The following is a 15,153-nucleotide window of genomic DNA, read 5'->3' on the forward strand; positions in this document are numbered from 1 at the left end:
TAGATCTTGTCTGTCTGTTTTGCACCTTTAAAACAAAGTTAGGACTTCTAAGGCCTGCTGTAAATTAGAAGTAGGAAGAGAGGCTATTCTTGGCACTGAAAGATCAAGAAGTGACTATAAATCCCTGAATCCAAAGAAAGGGGCAGAAAAGTATGGAAAGTGGATATAAGGACTCAGAATGTAGGACAGTGTGGGTACACCCCAATAGGTCCTAAAACCATCGTGCCTTTAGAACAGTTATGACTCAGATCACCAAGAAAATGTCCGGTCATATTCAATTTAAGGAGGCGGAGTAATGTGTGTTGTGTTTTTTAACTTCAAGCATCCCAAATGATTAAGGGTTTCAGTGATTTCAGTTGGTGAAAGGTTTTTAACCCTTTAAGTGCTTTAAAGGGTAAACTCTTAGCTGTCTGGAACTTTTTTATGAGTACTCTAGGTAATTAAGACAGAGAAGGCAATGGCAAGCCACTCCAGTGCTCTTGCCTGGAGAGTCCCAGGGATGGGGGAGCCTGGTGGGCTTCCGACTATGGGGTCACACAGAGTCATACACGACTGAAGTGACTTAGCAGCAGGTAATTAAGATCCACCCTATTTGTTGTTTTTGTTCATTTATGCCCCTATTCCTAAAATATTACAAATAAAAGACAAAAGATGTAAGGCATATGGGTGTTTATATATACTTTCTAGTACCTGGGTCTGGTTCTTAGCAATACTTGCTACTAGTCCCACAAGATTTCTGCCCACGCGGTACGTATGAGGCTTGTCGTATTCCTTTACTTCATCTGACTGTGAAAGGGTCATAGTTGCCTCCTTCCCCTCGACTAGCAGCCCTACTACATCCCTTCACCTTAGGTGGCTAGAACATAAACCATTCACGCCACCCCCTCCCTCATTCTGTGCTCCATAAACAGAACGCTTGGCATGTAGTGGGCACATAATAAACATCTGTCGGATGAGTGAATGAGCAAATGAGCCAGTCATCCACAGAATTATCTACAGAATCAACCGTTTGCATGAAGCTATATATTTGATAAAGAGCCTAGCCCATTATGAGAGCAGCATTCAAAGGACACCAGTAGATCCTGCCACCACGAAGAAGATAAATGTCAGATACACTGTTGTGTGAAAAAACTAGGATACATAAGTATACAGGTTATGATCAGAAGTTGTTTTTTTAATTATTATTTATTTATTTGGCTGTGCTGGATCTTAATTCCAGCACACAGCATCTTTAGTTGCAGCATGTGGGATCTAGTTCCTTGACCAGGGATTGAACCTGGGCCTCCTACATTTGGAACACAGAGTCTTAGCCACTGGACCACCAGAGAAGTCCCTGTGGTCATAAGTTTAAAAAAAAAAAAAAGGTTATGGGAAAAATAATTAGGAGAACATCAGCTAACGTATAACATGATTATCCATTTACTCATTCACTTAATTCAGCACTTTATGTATGATGCTCATCTAAGCCTTGCAGTTAACCAAACTCACAACTATATCACCAGTGATAAACTACCTGCAACTTACAATTGAAAAGTTAAGAATTGAAGGGGCTTCCCTGGAAGTCCAGTGGTTAGGACTCCAAGCTTCCACTGCTGGGGGCCTGGGTTCAACCTCTGGTCTGGGAACTAAGATCCCACAAGCCCTGAGGTACAGCCAAAAATGCAAGAATTACAGCAGCTGTAAACCATGACCAACTCAAGAACAGTAATTATGCAATGATAGACTGGGTAAAGCATCCTTCCAAAAAACAGGAGGGACCCCAACCCTCTACTCATGCACTATAGGAGAAGGTTGCCAAGCCCATCAGCCAGAGTTCATGATAGCTGATGTGAGGAACACTGGCTGTGAGTCTGCAGTAAAACAAGGCAACGTGTTAATTTTAGTTTAAGAATACCCAGTGCTGTTGACCCTGTTTGGTAAGCAACCCTTGGCAGTGCATCCTCAGTTCACGGCCATCAAGAGATCCCCTGTAGTTCAGTCATAACCCTGGGACCATACCCCAACTCATGGCTTCAGAAGATATTTTTCCAGTATACCTAAATGGATTTATTAGCTTGGGCAGTGCCCAGACCTCAAGTGTGTGAGGAGTACCCACCTACTAACGGCTGTGCAACTGTGTATGCCGACAGCAACCCCGTCTGTAGCCAGGGATCATTTGTATTTATCCTCTTAATAATGTGGATGACAATAGTCTGCTAGTGATGGAATTATAATAGATGACCAAGGTGTAAAATGGCGTTTCTGGGCATAGTTGGACAGTCTTAGTCCCTTATATCATCTAAGAAAAATGCAAGAGAAAGTTCCTAGCAAATGGTCATAGGACCCAGTTTGTATTGCCTCATTATAAAATTAATACCGCCCATGTTAAATTTGTATTTACAAAGAGGCTTCTTTTGATAATTAGTGCTGTTGCTGTCTTTATAGTCATCCTTAGTATGCATGTTTTTTTTCCTCTCTGGGCTGGGTGTTATGCCAGATCAACTTCCAGAACAAACCTGGGAGGGCACCAGGCATGAGTAACCCTCTATTGCTCTTTCTCCCCATCCAGGTTACCCCTTCGCTTTATTTTATCGGCGTTACCTTTTCTACAAGGACAGCTACCTCATCCACCTTTTCCACACCTTTACGGGCCTCTCAATTGCTTATTATAACTTTGGTGAGTGAACCGAGTTAGCCCCACAATTACAGGGGGCCTGAGAAGGAACAGACTCGAACAAAACGTCCTGGAGGGAATCTGATGGAGAGGGAAGTTGTGATGCTCTGGGAGCAAAGAGAGGGTTTTATGGGCAGGAACACAGCTTATCTTCTCCCTTCATGTACATTTCTTTCCCAGATAAAAGCATCTTGAGAATGGTTACCCTTACCAGAGGGACTTCCCTGGTGGCTCAGCGATAAAGAACCCGCCTACCAGTGCAGGGGACGAGGGTTCCATTCCTGGGTCGGGAAGATCCCCTGCAGAAGGAAGTGGCAACCCACTCCAGTGTTCTTGCCTGGGAAGTCCCATGGACAAAGCCTGGCAGACTACACTCCATAGGGTTGGTCGCAAAAGAGTCGGACACAATTTAGTGATGAAAACAATAAAGCAATCCTTACTGGACGCCAGCCACAGAGGCACCAGTTTGTCTCTGCTGGGGCTGAAACTGGCCAACAGACCCAAGCAGTCCCCCCAGGAGCATCCCTTAGGCCCAACATCCAGAAATACAGGAGCTCCCTGGCAGTCCTGTATTTTTATACAGTTAATTTCCTTCCTTTCCTGCAAATCAGGAGGCTCCTTAAAAAGAAGAAAGATCCAAATACCAAAGTTTTTTGTTTTTTTCTTCCTGTATATATTCTCCTTGTGTTCAGAAGTGTCAGGAAGGGTGGGAATGCAAGGGGGGGCGGGGGAAAACGCAACAACGTGCTGTCTGCTCCTCACCCAGGAGCCCAGCTCTACCACTCCCTGCTCTGCATCCTGCTGCAGTTCCTCATCCTCCGGCTGATGGGCCGAACCATCACCGCCGTGCTCACCACCTTCTGCGTCCAGATGGTAAACTGTCTCTCCCAGGGCAGTTCGGGTCACAGCCGGCCAGAATGGGGGCGGGGGTAGGACGGGGGCTGGGGTGGAGAAGAAGCCGTGGACCGGGAGATCCACAGCGACCCTCAGCAGCAAGGCTCTGGGTCAGTGTCCAGAGGCCCCAGGAGCATCCCTTGCAGGCTGCCCACCTCACCAAGGGGCGGCCACCGGCCCTCTGCCGTGGACCTGCCATCGGGGTTCTTGAGCCTGCCGGGATTAGGACAGCCATCTGTCCACGAGGGGATTCCCTCAAAGTCAAGGCGGGAGACCCACTTGGAATGAGCTGCAGGATGTGAGCATACATTGTCAGTTTGGGGAAGTCTCCGGCGGTCCCGTGGTTGGGGCTCTGAGCTGTCACTGCCGAGGGCCCTGGGGCCCGGGTTCAATCCCTGGTCATGGAGCTGGGATCCCACAGGCCATGCAGTGAGGCAAAAAAAACCAAAAATTTTTTAAAAAATTTTTAATCCTTTAAATACTCAGTTTAGCCCTCATTTTGCTGAGAAACCTTGAGGACGTCCCTTCCCCTTTACAGGTTCAGTTTCTAGAGCAAGGGAAAGGAAAAATGAAAGAATACCTTGGATCTCAGAGCAGGGGGAGACTGACCATAGTGATGGTGGAATAAATAAATACTCGCCCCTCTCCTAGGGCTACCTTCTGGCCGGATATTACAACACAGCCACCGGCACCTACGACATCAAGTGGACGATGCCACACTGTGTCCTGACCTTGAAGCTGATCGGTGGGTGGTGGGCCCCTGGGACCCCACGCCCCTCCCATCCTCCCACGCAGCCTCAGTCCCCAGGCCACATCCTGTGCTCATTCCCTCCACTCCACCCACACCTTCTCTCTCTGCTCAGGTCTGGCCATCGACTACTATGACGGAGGGAAGGATCAGGTAAGTACCCTCCCTCCACAGAGGTGAAGGAGTTTAACCCAAAGGGAGGAGGATGGCCGTTATCATCAGGGGCGGGGCCTCTCCTCCCGCCCTCAGGCGGGGCGGTGTGATCACCATTTATCACCAGCTCTTGTTCGCAGCCCAGAGATCCGGCCAGGGAGGCCCTCGGAAGAGGGCAGCAGCCGGCCGTGGCTGAACTTAGCCCACACATGCCTACTTCCCCCTGAAGCACTGACTCGTCTCCATATTGTCATCCCCTCAAAGAGGTTCTGTTTGAAGAACCCAGTTCAGTGGGGTACCAGGGCGGGGAGCCCTCACACTGGCTCTCGGAGGCCCTGAACTCTTCATTCTCTTCTCGGCACAGAAATCCCTGTCCTCCGAGCAGCAGATATATGCCATACGGGGTGTCCCCTCCCTGCTGGAAGTCGCTGGCTTCTCCTACTTCTATGGAGCCTTCCTGGTGGGGCCCCAGTTCTCCATGAACCACTACATGAAGCTGGTGCGGGGAGAGCTGACCGACGTCCCAGGGAAGATACCAAACAGGTAATCGCCCCCTTCATCAAGACCTCCATCTAGGCCGGTCAACCGGCCACATTCTCTGCCGTGGGCCAGGCTCTTGCCCTGTGACCAGCATTGCTCCGTGCCTGCTCACTGCAGGGAGTGGGCACTTGTCAGCGTGGGTCACTTCCCACCATCCCTCCCGACCGTGAGGTACAAACATCAAAATACACTTTTATGCCATAGGATTTTGCCTGAAGCAGTCATATCCCTGCCTTTAAAATCCACCTTCCCAGTTTAAAAAATGTTGATAAATATATCAAAATCTATATATTTCACAGTCCTCTGGACTGTAGCCGGCCAGGCTTCTCAGTCCATGGGATTCTCCAGGCAAGAACACTGGTGTGGGTTGCATTTCCTTCTCCAGGGGATTTTCCCCACCCAGAGATCAAACTTGGGTCTCCCACGTTTCAGGCAGATTCTTTACCATCTGAGCCACCAGGATTCAGGAAACTGATCAAGTTACCAGGCAGATCCCTTTGCTGAGAACTTTGGCCAGCCTGTGTCTGAGCATCAATCCAGCCAGGAGAGAAGGGAGCAGATCCAAAGCTGGGCTCTGCATCGGGCTTTCAGTCCCCACATAGCCCGAGTACACCGGGGAGACCCAGAGGTCCGCTGGACCTGAGGGGAAGCACCCAGACTCAGGGTTTGCAAGCTCCATCCTCCTGCCCAGCCGAGGCAGCCTGCGCCCTCGAGAAGGGCAGAGGGAGGGGCCTCCGCCATCGCCCGCCGTGACCCTGCTTGTCCCTTTCCAGCACCATACCTGCTCTCCGGCGCCTGGCCCTGGGCCTGGTCTACCTAGTGGGCTACACCCTGCTCAGCCCCCACATCACCGAAGACTATCTCCTCAGCGACGACTACGAAGTGAGTGCTTTGTCAGCAGCAGCGGCCCAACAGCACCAGAGATACTCAGTGGCCAGGCCAGGACCCCCGCAGATAGCTGAGAGCTGGGAGCACCACCCACAATTGCCTGTTGGTTTTGCTCTAGACCTGAGAGTTGGCGTCCATCAGCCAGCACTGCACAACCTCGCAGGCACAGGGCCATGCCAGGTGCACATCAGAACCTTGACCTCCCCCTGCAGCTCAGCTTGGGCTCGTTCTCTTTAACAGCCAGGCGACCCGGCCAAGCCCCTCCGGCCCTGGGCAGGTGGGCACTAGGAGCTCAGGACCTGGGGAGAGAAGCTGGCTCGGCTCCATCTCCTTCAGTGACAATGAACGTGGATGTAAAAGCCCCCAGCGCCTGTGGCCCAAGTGCCCCCACTTTAGGAAAGGAGGTGAGGCCCCGCTGTCTTGGGGCCTCTCCGAGGGGTTCCTCTTGGCCTGTTGCAGAGTAGTCAGCCGCACGGGTGAGGGAGGACAAGGCAGGGCTCCTGGCCTGGCAGTGTTCCTAACCCACCCATGTTCTCTTCTCTCAAGAACGGCAGCTTCTGGTTCCGCTGCATGTACATGCTGCTCTGGGGCAAGTTCGTGCTGTACAAATATGTCACCTGTTGGCTAGTCACGGTGAGGAGACAGGGGTGGGGTCACAGGAGACCAGCTGGGAGATAGAGAGAGGTGGGGTCACAGGGGATGAACCTGTTGGAGGGTAGAGGGGCGGGATCACAGATCACCTGCCAGGAGTGGGAGCCAGGTGGCGGTGGGACACTCATGGCCTGGCTCCCTCAGGAAGGCGTGTGCATTCTGACGGGGCTGGGCTTCAATGGCTTCGACGAGAATGGGACAGCCAAGTGGGATGCCTGCGCCAACATGAAGGTGTGGCTCTTTGAAACCAACCCCCGCTTCACGGGCACCATTGCTTCTTTCAACATCAACACCAACGCCTGGGTGGCCCGGTAAGCACCCAGGGCAGGGAAGTGTCACATCACTTCTTCTCCTTTTCCCACTTCAGGCAGACCCCTCCCGGGCACTCTCACACCCCTAGTCATGCCCACTCTTGTCCCCAACTCAACGCCTCCAAAACCATTCCTGTCATGTTTCAAAAACAGAAACAAGGTAGTCAGCGGCCTGGGTACAGGGCTGGCCCACCCCACTCTCCGCTGCAGCCTCGGCACCAGGCAGGCCATCCGTCATCATCCATTGTTCCAAGCGGGCCCCAGCTGAGCCTTCGTTCAGTCTGTTCTCTGTCTAAACTGTGACTCATCAGCTTGGCTGCCTTTCATTCTAAAGTGACCGGAGCACACTGCCTTCCCGCCCCACTGGGGGCACCAGGAGGCAGAATGGATCTGAGGCTCACCCTCTCTCACCCTTCTCTCCAGCTACTTCTTCAAACGACTCAAGTTCCTCGGAAATAAAGTTCTATCCCAGGGCCTCTCATTGCTATTCTTGGCACTTTGGCACGGCCTCCACTCAGGGTACCTGGTCTGCTTCCAGATGGAATTCCTCATTGTTATTGTGGAGAGACAGGTGAGCCTTCAGGATGGCAGGCAGAGGGGGCCTGAGCAGAGGAGCAAGGTTGAGTGAGTCCGTTCCTTCCTCCCCAGGCTGCCAGCTTGATTCGAGACAGCCCAGTCCTCAGCAGGTTGGCCTCCATCACCGTCCTGCAGCCCCTCTACTATCTGGTGCAGCAGACCATCCACTGGCTCTTCATGGGCTACTCGATGACCGCTTTCTGCCTCTTCACGTGGGACAAGTGGATGAAGGTAGCCAGGGGCCTACCCACCAGGAGGGGAAGGGACTGCTGAGGGGTCAGGCGGGCAGCGGGGAGGGGGAAGTTTCAGGCTGTCGTCTACCGCGGAGGCTGCGTGTCCCCACAGGTGTACAAGTCCATCTATTTCCTCGGCCACGTCTTCTTCTTGAGTCTACTATTCATATTGCCTTACGTCCGTAAAGTGATGGTGCCGAGGAAAGAGAAGTTAAAGAAAATGGAGTAATCCCTGGTAAGTACACCTCCTTACAACTGAGCATAAACTACCAGGTCACAGAAGACAGCCATGGACTGGGATTGGGGTGGGGGACGGGTAGTCCTGGGGAAGATGGCGTGAACCTCACAGGGCCTGGCTTCCAGAAACACCGTATGGGGCGCTGACTGCTCTGAGAGGTACCCGGAGGGAGCTGGAAGGGCTGGGGCCCGGGGACCAGGTAACGTCAACTGGCCTCCCGCTTTCTCCCCTCACAGGTGGCCCAGAGCAGGACTGGCACACCAACGACCCGCCTCCCTTCGCAGCACTCCTCTGCCCTGGAGCACAGAGAACCAGAAGTCAGGGTCTGGGAAGACGGGGCTCCCCAGCTGTGCCTCTGCCGCCGGCCATGTCTCCATTTGGGGCCAAAGGGGAAACTCTCGTGGGAGGAGCAGAGGGGCCCACGTCCCTCCTCTGGGCTCCCCCATGCACGTTGCCTTATCTCTTCCCCCTCTAGCCAGGAACTTGTGTTTTTCTTCTGCCAATTTACTATGATTGTATCCGTGCCTGCCTCCTCCCCCCCATGGGGGGAAGGGAGGGGCAAGGCCCCGCCTGCTCCACTTTTCTACCTTGGACTGACTGTACCACATAAAATCACTTCAGTTTGGTTTTTCACGGCTGGCGCCCCTGGCTACTTTCTTTCAAACACAGCCCTCCATGCGTGCCATGGCTGAAACAATCAGGACTCCCTTGTTTAGGGCACCAGACTGCAAACACCGTAACCTCACGGGTCTTCCTGAGGTCTGAGGGATTACACCAGGTCACACCATCAGATGCTGCTGAGTTTAGGAACTCTCAGAGGACAAGCAGGTTTACAAGAGCAACGTTTATAAAATAAACAGATCGCAGGCGTACAGCCTGGACTTCCGCAGACCCCAGTCTGGGTGCAGGGAGGGGGGTCTTCCAGCAGTCGACTGAGGATGGGCGGGAAGCAACGTTCGCAGTGTCTGTTGGGACCGGCCTCTGCTGTCAGACGACCCCCCACGCTTCTTCAAAGGCAGTGGTGACTTTCGCACAGGTGAGGGCGGCAGAGAGCGGGTAGTTGCTAATGGACACCATCTGCTCTGTGTACTCCACGTCCACCTGAGGAAAGAGCACCCGTCAGCGGCTCGGTCGCTCCGTCACAGGTTCAGCCCTTCTTTAGGGCAGAAAAGCTGCCATCTCATACCACTGTTTACCACCAGTGCAGGCAAAGGATGGAGAAGGACTAGTTCCAACCATGACGCACACCCCAGCGTTCCTCATAGGATGCGCCGGGGGCAGGAGGTGGAGCCCCCTCAGCTTTTTCCTCACCCTCTACCTCCCAACTCCTAAGGATCATCACAATGCTGAGTGCTCTCGGGATTCTGTGCTAAGCTTCAGCTCCGTGAAGAATCTGAGAGTTGAGCCCAGGCCTTACCTTGCCATGGGCAAAGGCCCCCACCACAAAGACAATGGGGTCACTGCTGGGCGCCAGCTCTCGCACATCACTGACGACCGGGACGGAAAAAGAAGTGCCAATTTTCATACACCCAACTGGGAAGTGGTCTGACACTGGATTCTTAATCACCTAAAGAAAATAAATAAATAATAATCAGCCCTAGAAACATTCCCAGAACACCACCTCCAACCAGTAGGTAACAACGCCTCACCTTCAAGAGCTTCTGGGGGCCATCAGCTGCTCGAACGCTGAGTTTGTGTAAAAGCTGAACTAGGGCAGAAAAACAGTTCAGAGCTAGGTGGAGACCCAACTTCTCATGCCCAGTGATGCAACCAGAAACCCTTAGGTGAGCTGGGTTCCACGTGTCCCGTGCATCCCCACAGCTGAGATGTTCTCAACAAGTAGCTGCCAAGCGCGAGGCTGGTTGTGCAGTGACAGGCCCCCCTCCCTTCTCTGCAGCCAGGAACCCACACACATGGGAAGAAAGTGCAGACCCCTGGTTCTGGAATCAGTCACATGACCCCTCCCCGACTTAAAAAACTTTATTCCCCTTCCTCTATTCCCCTTCCTCTTCATCAATTCTGCCAAGTTTCTCTCTCACCCATGAGGCCACAAAAGCGGTCAAAGGTTCTGGGAATTCGAGTCTGGGGGTTCACTTCAATCAGCACATTCTTCTGTGTGTGGATGTAAACCTGGAGCAAGCCCGCCCGGTTCAGGGGACTGTCCATCAGCATCAGTAAACTCTGAGGGTGGAGACCAGGGCACAGTCAGGATGGAAAAGAAGCCCCACAGCTGCCTTACCTTCTGTCCAGAGGCCCCAGGGCCTGAGCTCCACCCCTGGAGTTACCTGGTGAGCTATGTCCGGCCTCACTTCCCCAGGGTCCCGGCCATTCTTCAACAACATGGACTTGTGCTTGTCACAGTTGAGCAACTCATACGTCTTCCCCACCTGAGAACAGGGAACAAGAGCTACATAAGCTGCTTTTCCCTGAAACGCCAGTTCTCAGAGGGGTCCCCAGACCAGCAGCATCTGAAAACTTGCTGAACAGTCAGATTCTCAGGCCCACCCCAGATCTATACATCAGACACTTGGGGTGGGGCACCCAAATCCTGCAAGGGATCCTCTGTGCCCACAGCTTCCCCACCCCACCCCCATCACTGATCTTGGAGGGAAGCAGGAGGAAGAGGGCAGCCTGTGATTCCACACACTCTAAACTGGATCTAATTTTAAAACCTATGTATGGGTATCAAGTAAAGCCAGTCAGGGGTTCTGGAACCAGGCAAAAGTTAGGTTAGTGAGAAAGGCTGAAGGCTTGTTTACCACAAAAGCATTACATGCACAGTGGGCAAAACGTACATGGTCCCTACCCTCAGTCTGCTTAAAACAAGCATGCACAATGTGAAGAGATGCAAATCTGAACAGGAAGAAGTGTGAAAACTAATGAGGCCAGAGGTAGTGTAACCAAGGAACATTCTCAGAAGTTAAAGAAAAGGTGGTTCCAGGTTTACATGTGTGATAAACAACTAAAAGAAACAATTGCAAATTGGAGCCCTGAGGAGCATTAGGGTGGTCAGAAAAAAGTTTTAAGTACTAATACAGTTTTGAAAGGCTAAGTTTTTATGTATCAATACAGTATTTGTATGCCTGGCAACATTTTGAGCTATGACTCCAAAAAGTTTAGGGGAAGAGGCAAATAGATTTTGAAATTAAGTGACATAAAAATGTCACAGAGAACAAAAAGGGCCAAGAATTAAGTCCAGGGAACACTGTTGTATGTATGTGCGTGCTCAGTTGTGTCCAACTCTGTGACCCCATGGACTGTAACCCACCAGGCTCCTCTGTCCATGGGACTTCCTAGGCAAGAATATTGGTGTGGGTTGCCATTTCCTATTCCAAGGACATTCTTAATTATAGAAAAAAAAGAACCCCTTGAATAGATGAATCTAGTTTTGACTCATTAGTAAATTATAACCAAGGTTTTGTTCTTTTAATGGAATAGAACAGAAAACATCAGAGTAATTCAAATGCAGTCATGGTAGATAAAGGACTATGAAACTTTCTCCTTCATATAGCTGAGTATACACACTGGCTCACCGTGTAATTTTTTTCTTTTTATTGTGGGCTGTGGTTAATAAGCTTGAAAACCACTAATTAAAATAATCAATGAATACCAAATGTATTCTGTAGTAGGTACTAGAGATGTAAGAATTTTTAAAACCTTATTTTCTGTCCTTATTATAGCCTTCTAGTGGAAAAGACAACCAACCACATGAATATTTAATTCAAATTGTGATAAACACGAAGAACTAAATGGTTCACTAAAGGATTATGAGGACCTGATTTATACCAGGAAGGGAATCATTTCTATGAGAGAGTAACATTTAATAACTGAAGGATGAGTAACATAATAGACTCAATAATTGTCCAATGAATAAACATTAAGTAGGAATTAATGAGGCAAAGAGCTGAGTAAAGGGTGCTTGCAGTTAAACAACATTATCTGCAATGGCCTTAAGGTATAAGAGAATTTAGTGCTTTCAAAGAGCTTAGAGGAGGCCAGTGAGGCAGAAGTACAAAGAATAAACGGAGCGGGGACTTCCCTGGTGGGCCAGTGACTAAGACTCTACACTCCCAATGCAGGGGGCCCAGGTTAGATCCCTGGTGGGGGAACTAGACCCGGCATGCCGCAGTGAAGGTCTCATGTGTCACAACTGTGACCAAACACAGCCAAATAAATGTTTTTTTAAAAAAGAAACAGAGCAGGCTGATGAGGCTGGCGGAAGCAAGAGTCACCAGCACACGGAAGACACGAGCTGACAGTACAGAAGACTTCAACCTTCAGCTTCAACTTCAGCAACGGATTGTATCACCCTTCAGTTCAGTTCAGTTCAGTTCAGCCGCTCAGTCGTGTCCGACTCTCCGCGACCCCATGAATCACAGCACGCCAGGCCTCCCTGTCCATCACCAACTCCCGGAGTACACTCAAACTCATGTCCACAGAGTCGGTGATGCCATCCAGCCATCTCATTCTCCGTCGTCCCCTTCTCCTCCCGCCCCCAACCTTTCCCAGCATCAGAGTCTTTTCCAGTGAGTCAACTCGTCACATGAGGTGGCCAAAGTATTGAAGTTTCAGCTTTAGCATCAGTCCCTCCAATGAACATCCAGGATTGATCTCCTTTAGAATGGACTGGTTGGATCTCCTTGCAGTATAAGGGACTCTCAAGAGTCTTCTCCAACACCACAGTTCAAAAGCATCAATTCTTCGGCGATCAGCCTTCTTCACAGTCCAACTCTCACATCCATACATGACCACGGGAAAAACCATTGCCTTGACTAGACGGACCTTGGTTGGCAAAGTAATGTCTCTGCTTTTTAATATACTATCAAGGTTGGTCATAACTTTCCTTCCAAGGAGCAAGCGTCTTTTAATTTCATGGCTGCAATCAGCATCTGCAGTGATTTTGGAGCCCAAAAAAACAAAGTCTGACACTGTTTCCACTGTTTTTCCATCTATTTCCCATGTATCACCCTTGGAGTACCATTAATGACAACTGGCCTAATTTACTCTGGAGTATGTTCTACGAACTTTAATTTAGCCACAACCTTTTCAGCTTCTTAATAAGTAACCTGAATCAGTAACAACTAATTCCAAGTGACAAAGATTATTTTAAATCCTTTACACACATTAACTCCTTTAATCCTCCCAACAATCCAGTAAAATAGGTACAAATACCATCATCCCCACAGAATGTACCAGGAAACGAAGTGGTTAAGTGAATCTGAGAACTAACAGGCTGGAGGGATGAATATGTGAACCTATAATTAGGTTCAGTAATATCAATTATAGAAGAAAATGAAAGAAAACCTGATTAGCTGGTCATTTAAAAAGTTTTCTAAACTGCAAGCTTAATAAAGTGCCATAGTGGCTGAGGAAAGAAAGATGGAAAAGAATTGCACCTAGATTACTATGGAAATGTACTACTTTTAAAGCACTTTCATTACAATCTCCCTGCAAAATATTAACTGTGTTTTACAAACTGACTACAAACTTTTCTCAAGAATCAGATGCTTAAGTGTAAGAACCTGGGTTAAAATTCAGGTCTTACTTCTCAACTTGTGCTGTTTCTTCTGGCTCTATCCAATGAACAAGTTTAGCTCTAAAGGGCAAGAGAAATAATGTCAAAAGGAATGAGAACACTGCATTAAGTTTTAAGACAGGGGAACTGCCAGATTTATTTGGGAGAAGAGACAAATGATAGGTAAAAATAAAGATGTGAATGTATTAATGATAACCCGATCCACACAGTGTTTTGAAATGTATAGTACTAATAGAGGAGACTGACAGACACGTTTCAACGAATGAAAACACTAAGTCCTTACAAATAAAAGGGTGGGCCGACTGAGTTAAAGAGCCTCTTGATGAAAGGGAAAGAGGACAGTGAAAAAGTTGGCTTAAAGCTCAACATTCAGAAAACTAAGATCATGGCATCCGGTCCCATCACTTCATGGCAAATAGATGGGGAAACAGTGGCTAACTTTATTTTTCTGGGATCCAAAATCACTGCGGATTGTGACTGCAGCCATGAAATTAAAAGACGCTTGCTCCTTGGAAAGAAAGTTATAATCAACCTAGACAGCATATTAAAAAGCAGACATTACTTTGCCAACAAAGGTCCATCTGGTCAAGGCTATGGTTTTTCCAATAGTCATGTATGGATGTGAGAGTTGGACTATAAAGAAAGCTAAGCGCTGAAGAATTGATGCTTTTGAACTGTGGTGTTGGAGAAGACTCCTGAGAGTCCCTTGGACTGCTAGGAGATCCAGCCAGTCCATCCTAGGGGAGATCAGTCCTGGGTGTTCATTGGAAGGACTGATGTTGAAGCTCAAACTCCAATACTTTGGCCACCTGATGCAGAGAGCTGACTCATTTGAAAAGACCCTGATGCTGGGAAAGATTGAGGGCAGGAGAAGGGGACGACAGAGGATGAGATGGTTGGATGGCAACACCGACAAAATGGACATGGATTTGGGTGGACTCTGAGAGTTGGTGATGGACAGGGAGGCCTGGCGTGCGGCCGTTCATGGGGTCGCAAAGAGTCGGACACGACTGAGCGACTGAACTGACTGACTAAGCTACAGTAATTAACTTTCCCCTTTGCCCAGTAAACTTGTCCTGGGATGAACCAAGGAACGACGCGAGGGACGAAACCTCTCCCCTAAGACGACTTTGGGGTTAGGGTTATCACAGAATCCTAGTAAATCAATCGGAAGCAAGGATGTGAGTGACAATGAGATTCAAGAGCAAAGAAAACGAGTACTGCCAACCCAGGATGTTAAACGAAGAGGCAGTCGATTAGGCCACTCCTTCTCCAAAAGTATGCTTCACCCGTCTCTGCTTTCTCCACCCATCACCCCCTGAGCCCACCACCCTCACCATACCGGATCCCATCCTATCGATCCACTAGCTCTCCATCTCCTAGTCCGAGTCTACCTTGACTGTCTCCAGACTGGCTCCTTCCAGCACCACAATGAGTCTACGGCCTCCGATTTTGCTTCCCGCCCCAAGTCGGGGCCGCTTGGGCGCCACAGCATCCCAGTCCTCTTCCTGCTCCGCAGCCCGGCGCTCACGAGGTTGGAATGACCCACTGGGCGCAGCCATCTTGCACCCGGGTCGGAAATTGTGTAACGTCCTTAAATTGGCCTCAAGCTCGCCCCAGTCGCAGGCTTCCTTCCGTCTGCCATTTCGAAAGTGGGCGCTCGGAAATGGCGACGGCTCCGGGTCTGGAGTTCGCGAAGCCTCTCTGGGAGGGCAGGGTTCCAGAAAGGGGC

At 49.9% G+C, this 15,153-nt stretch overlaps 2 protein-coding genes across 2 annotated transcripts in view; one reads left to right on the top strand and one right to left on the bottom strand.

Annotated features, from left to right (window-relative positions):
- Nucleotides 1-8,518, top strand: part of LPCAT3 (lysophosphatidylcholine acyltransferase 3) — a 35,693-nt gene extending 27,175 nt beyond the window's left edge. The window contains exons 2-13 of the mRNA XM_055394423.2: nt 2,549-2,656; nt 3,420-3,526; nt 4,199-4,292; nt 4,411-4,448; nt 4,813-4,991; nt 5,762-5,870; nt 6,423-6,509; nt 6,672-6,838; nt 7,262-7,409; nt 7,487-7,645; nt 7,760-7,882; nt 8,122-8,518. Of these exons, the coding sequence (XP_055250398.2) occupies nt 2,549-2,656; nt 3,420-3,526; nt 4,199-4,292; nt 4,411-4,448; nt 4,813-4,991; nt 5,762-5,870; nt 6,423-6,509; nt 6,672-6,838; nt 7,262-7,409; nt 7,487-7,645; nt 7,760-7,876 (1,313 nt within the window). The 3' untranslated portion in view covers nt 7,877-7,882; nt 8,122-8,518. The remainder of the gene's footprint in view (nt 1-2,548; nt 2,657-3,419; nt 3,527-4,198; nt 4,293-4,410; nt 4,449-4,812; nt 4,992-5,761; nt 5,871-6,422; nt 6,510-6,671; nt 6,839-7,261; nt 7,410-7,486; nt 7,646-7,759; nt 7,883-8,121) is intronic.
- A 196-nt stretch (nt 8,519-8,714) lies between these two features.
- On the bottom strand, nt 8,715-15,127 carry EMG1 (EMG1 N1-specific pseudouridine methyltransferase). The gene is made up of 6 exons (XM_055394425.2): nt 14,816-15,127; nt 10,171-10,272; nt 9,925-10,066; nt 9,535-9,593; nt 9,303-9,452; nt 8,715-8,986 (listed from the first exon to the last, which is right to left on the bottom strand). The coding sequence occupies exons 1-6, from the start codon at nt 14,981-14,983 to the stop codon at nt 8,873-8,875; spliced, it is 735 nt and encodes a 244-aa protein (XP_055250400.1). The 5' UTR covers nt 14,984-15,127; the 3' UTR covers nt 8,715-8,872.
- Nucleotides 15,128-15,153: the final 26 nt, after the last annotated feature.

This window comes from Moschus berezovskii, chromosome 6 (genome assembly GCF_049115385.1).
Source record: "Moschus berezovskii isolate FMDL1 chromosome 6, NW_MosBer_1.0, whole genome shotgun sequence".
NCBI classification, from domain to species: Eukaryota; Metazoa; Chordata; class Mammalia; order Artiodactyla; family Moschidae; genus Moschus; species Moschus berezovskii.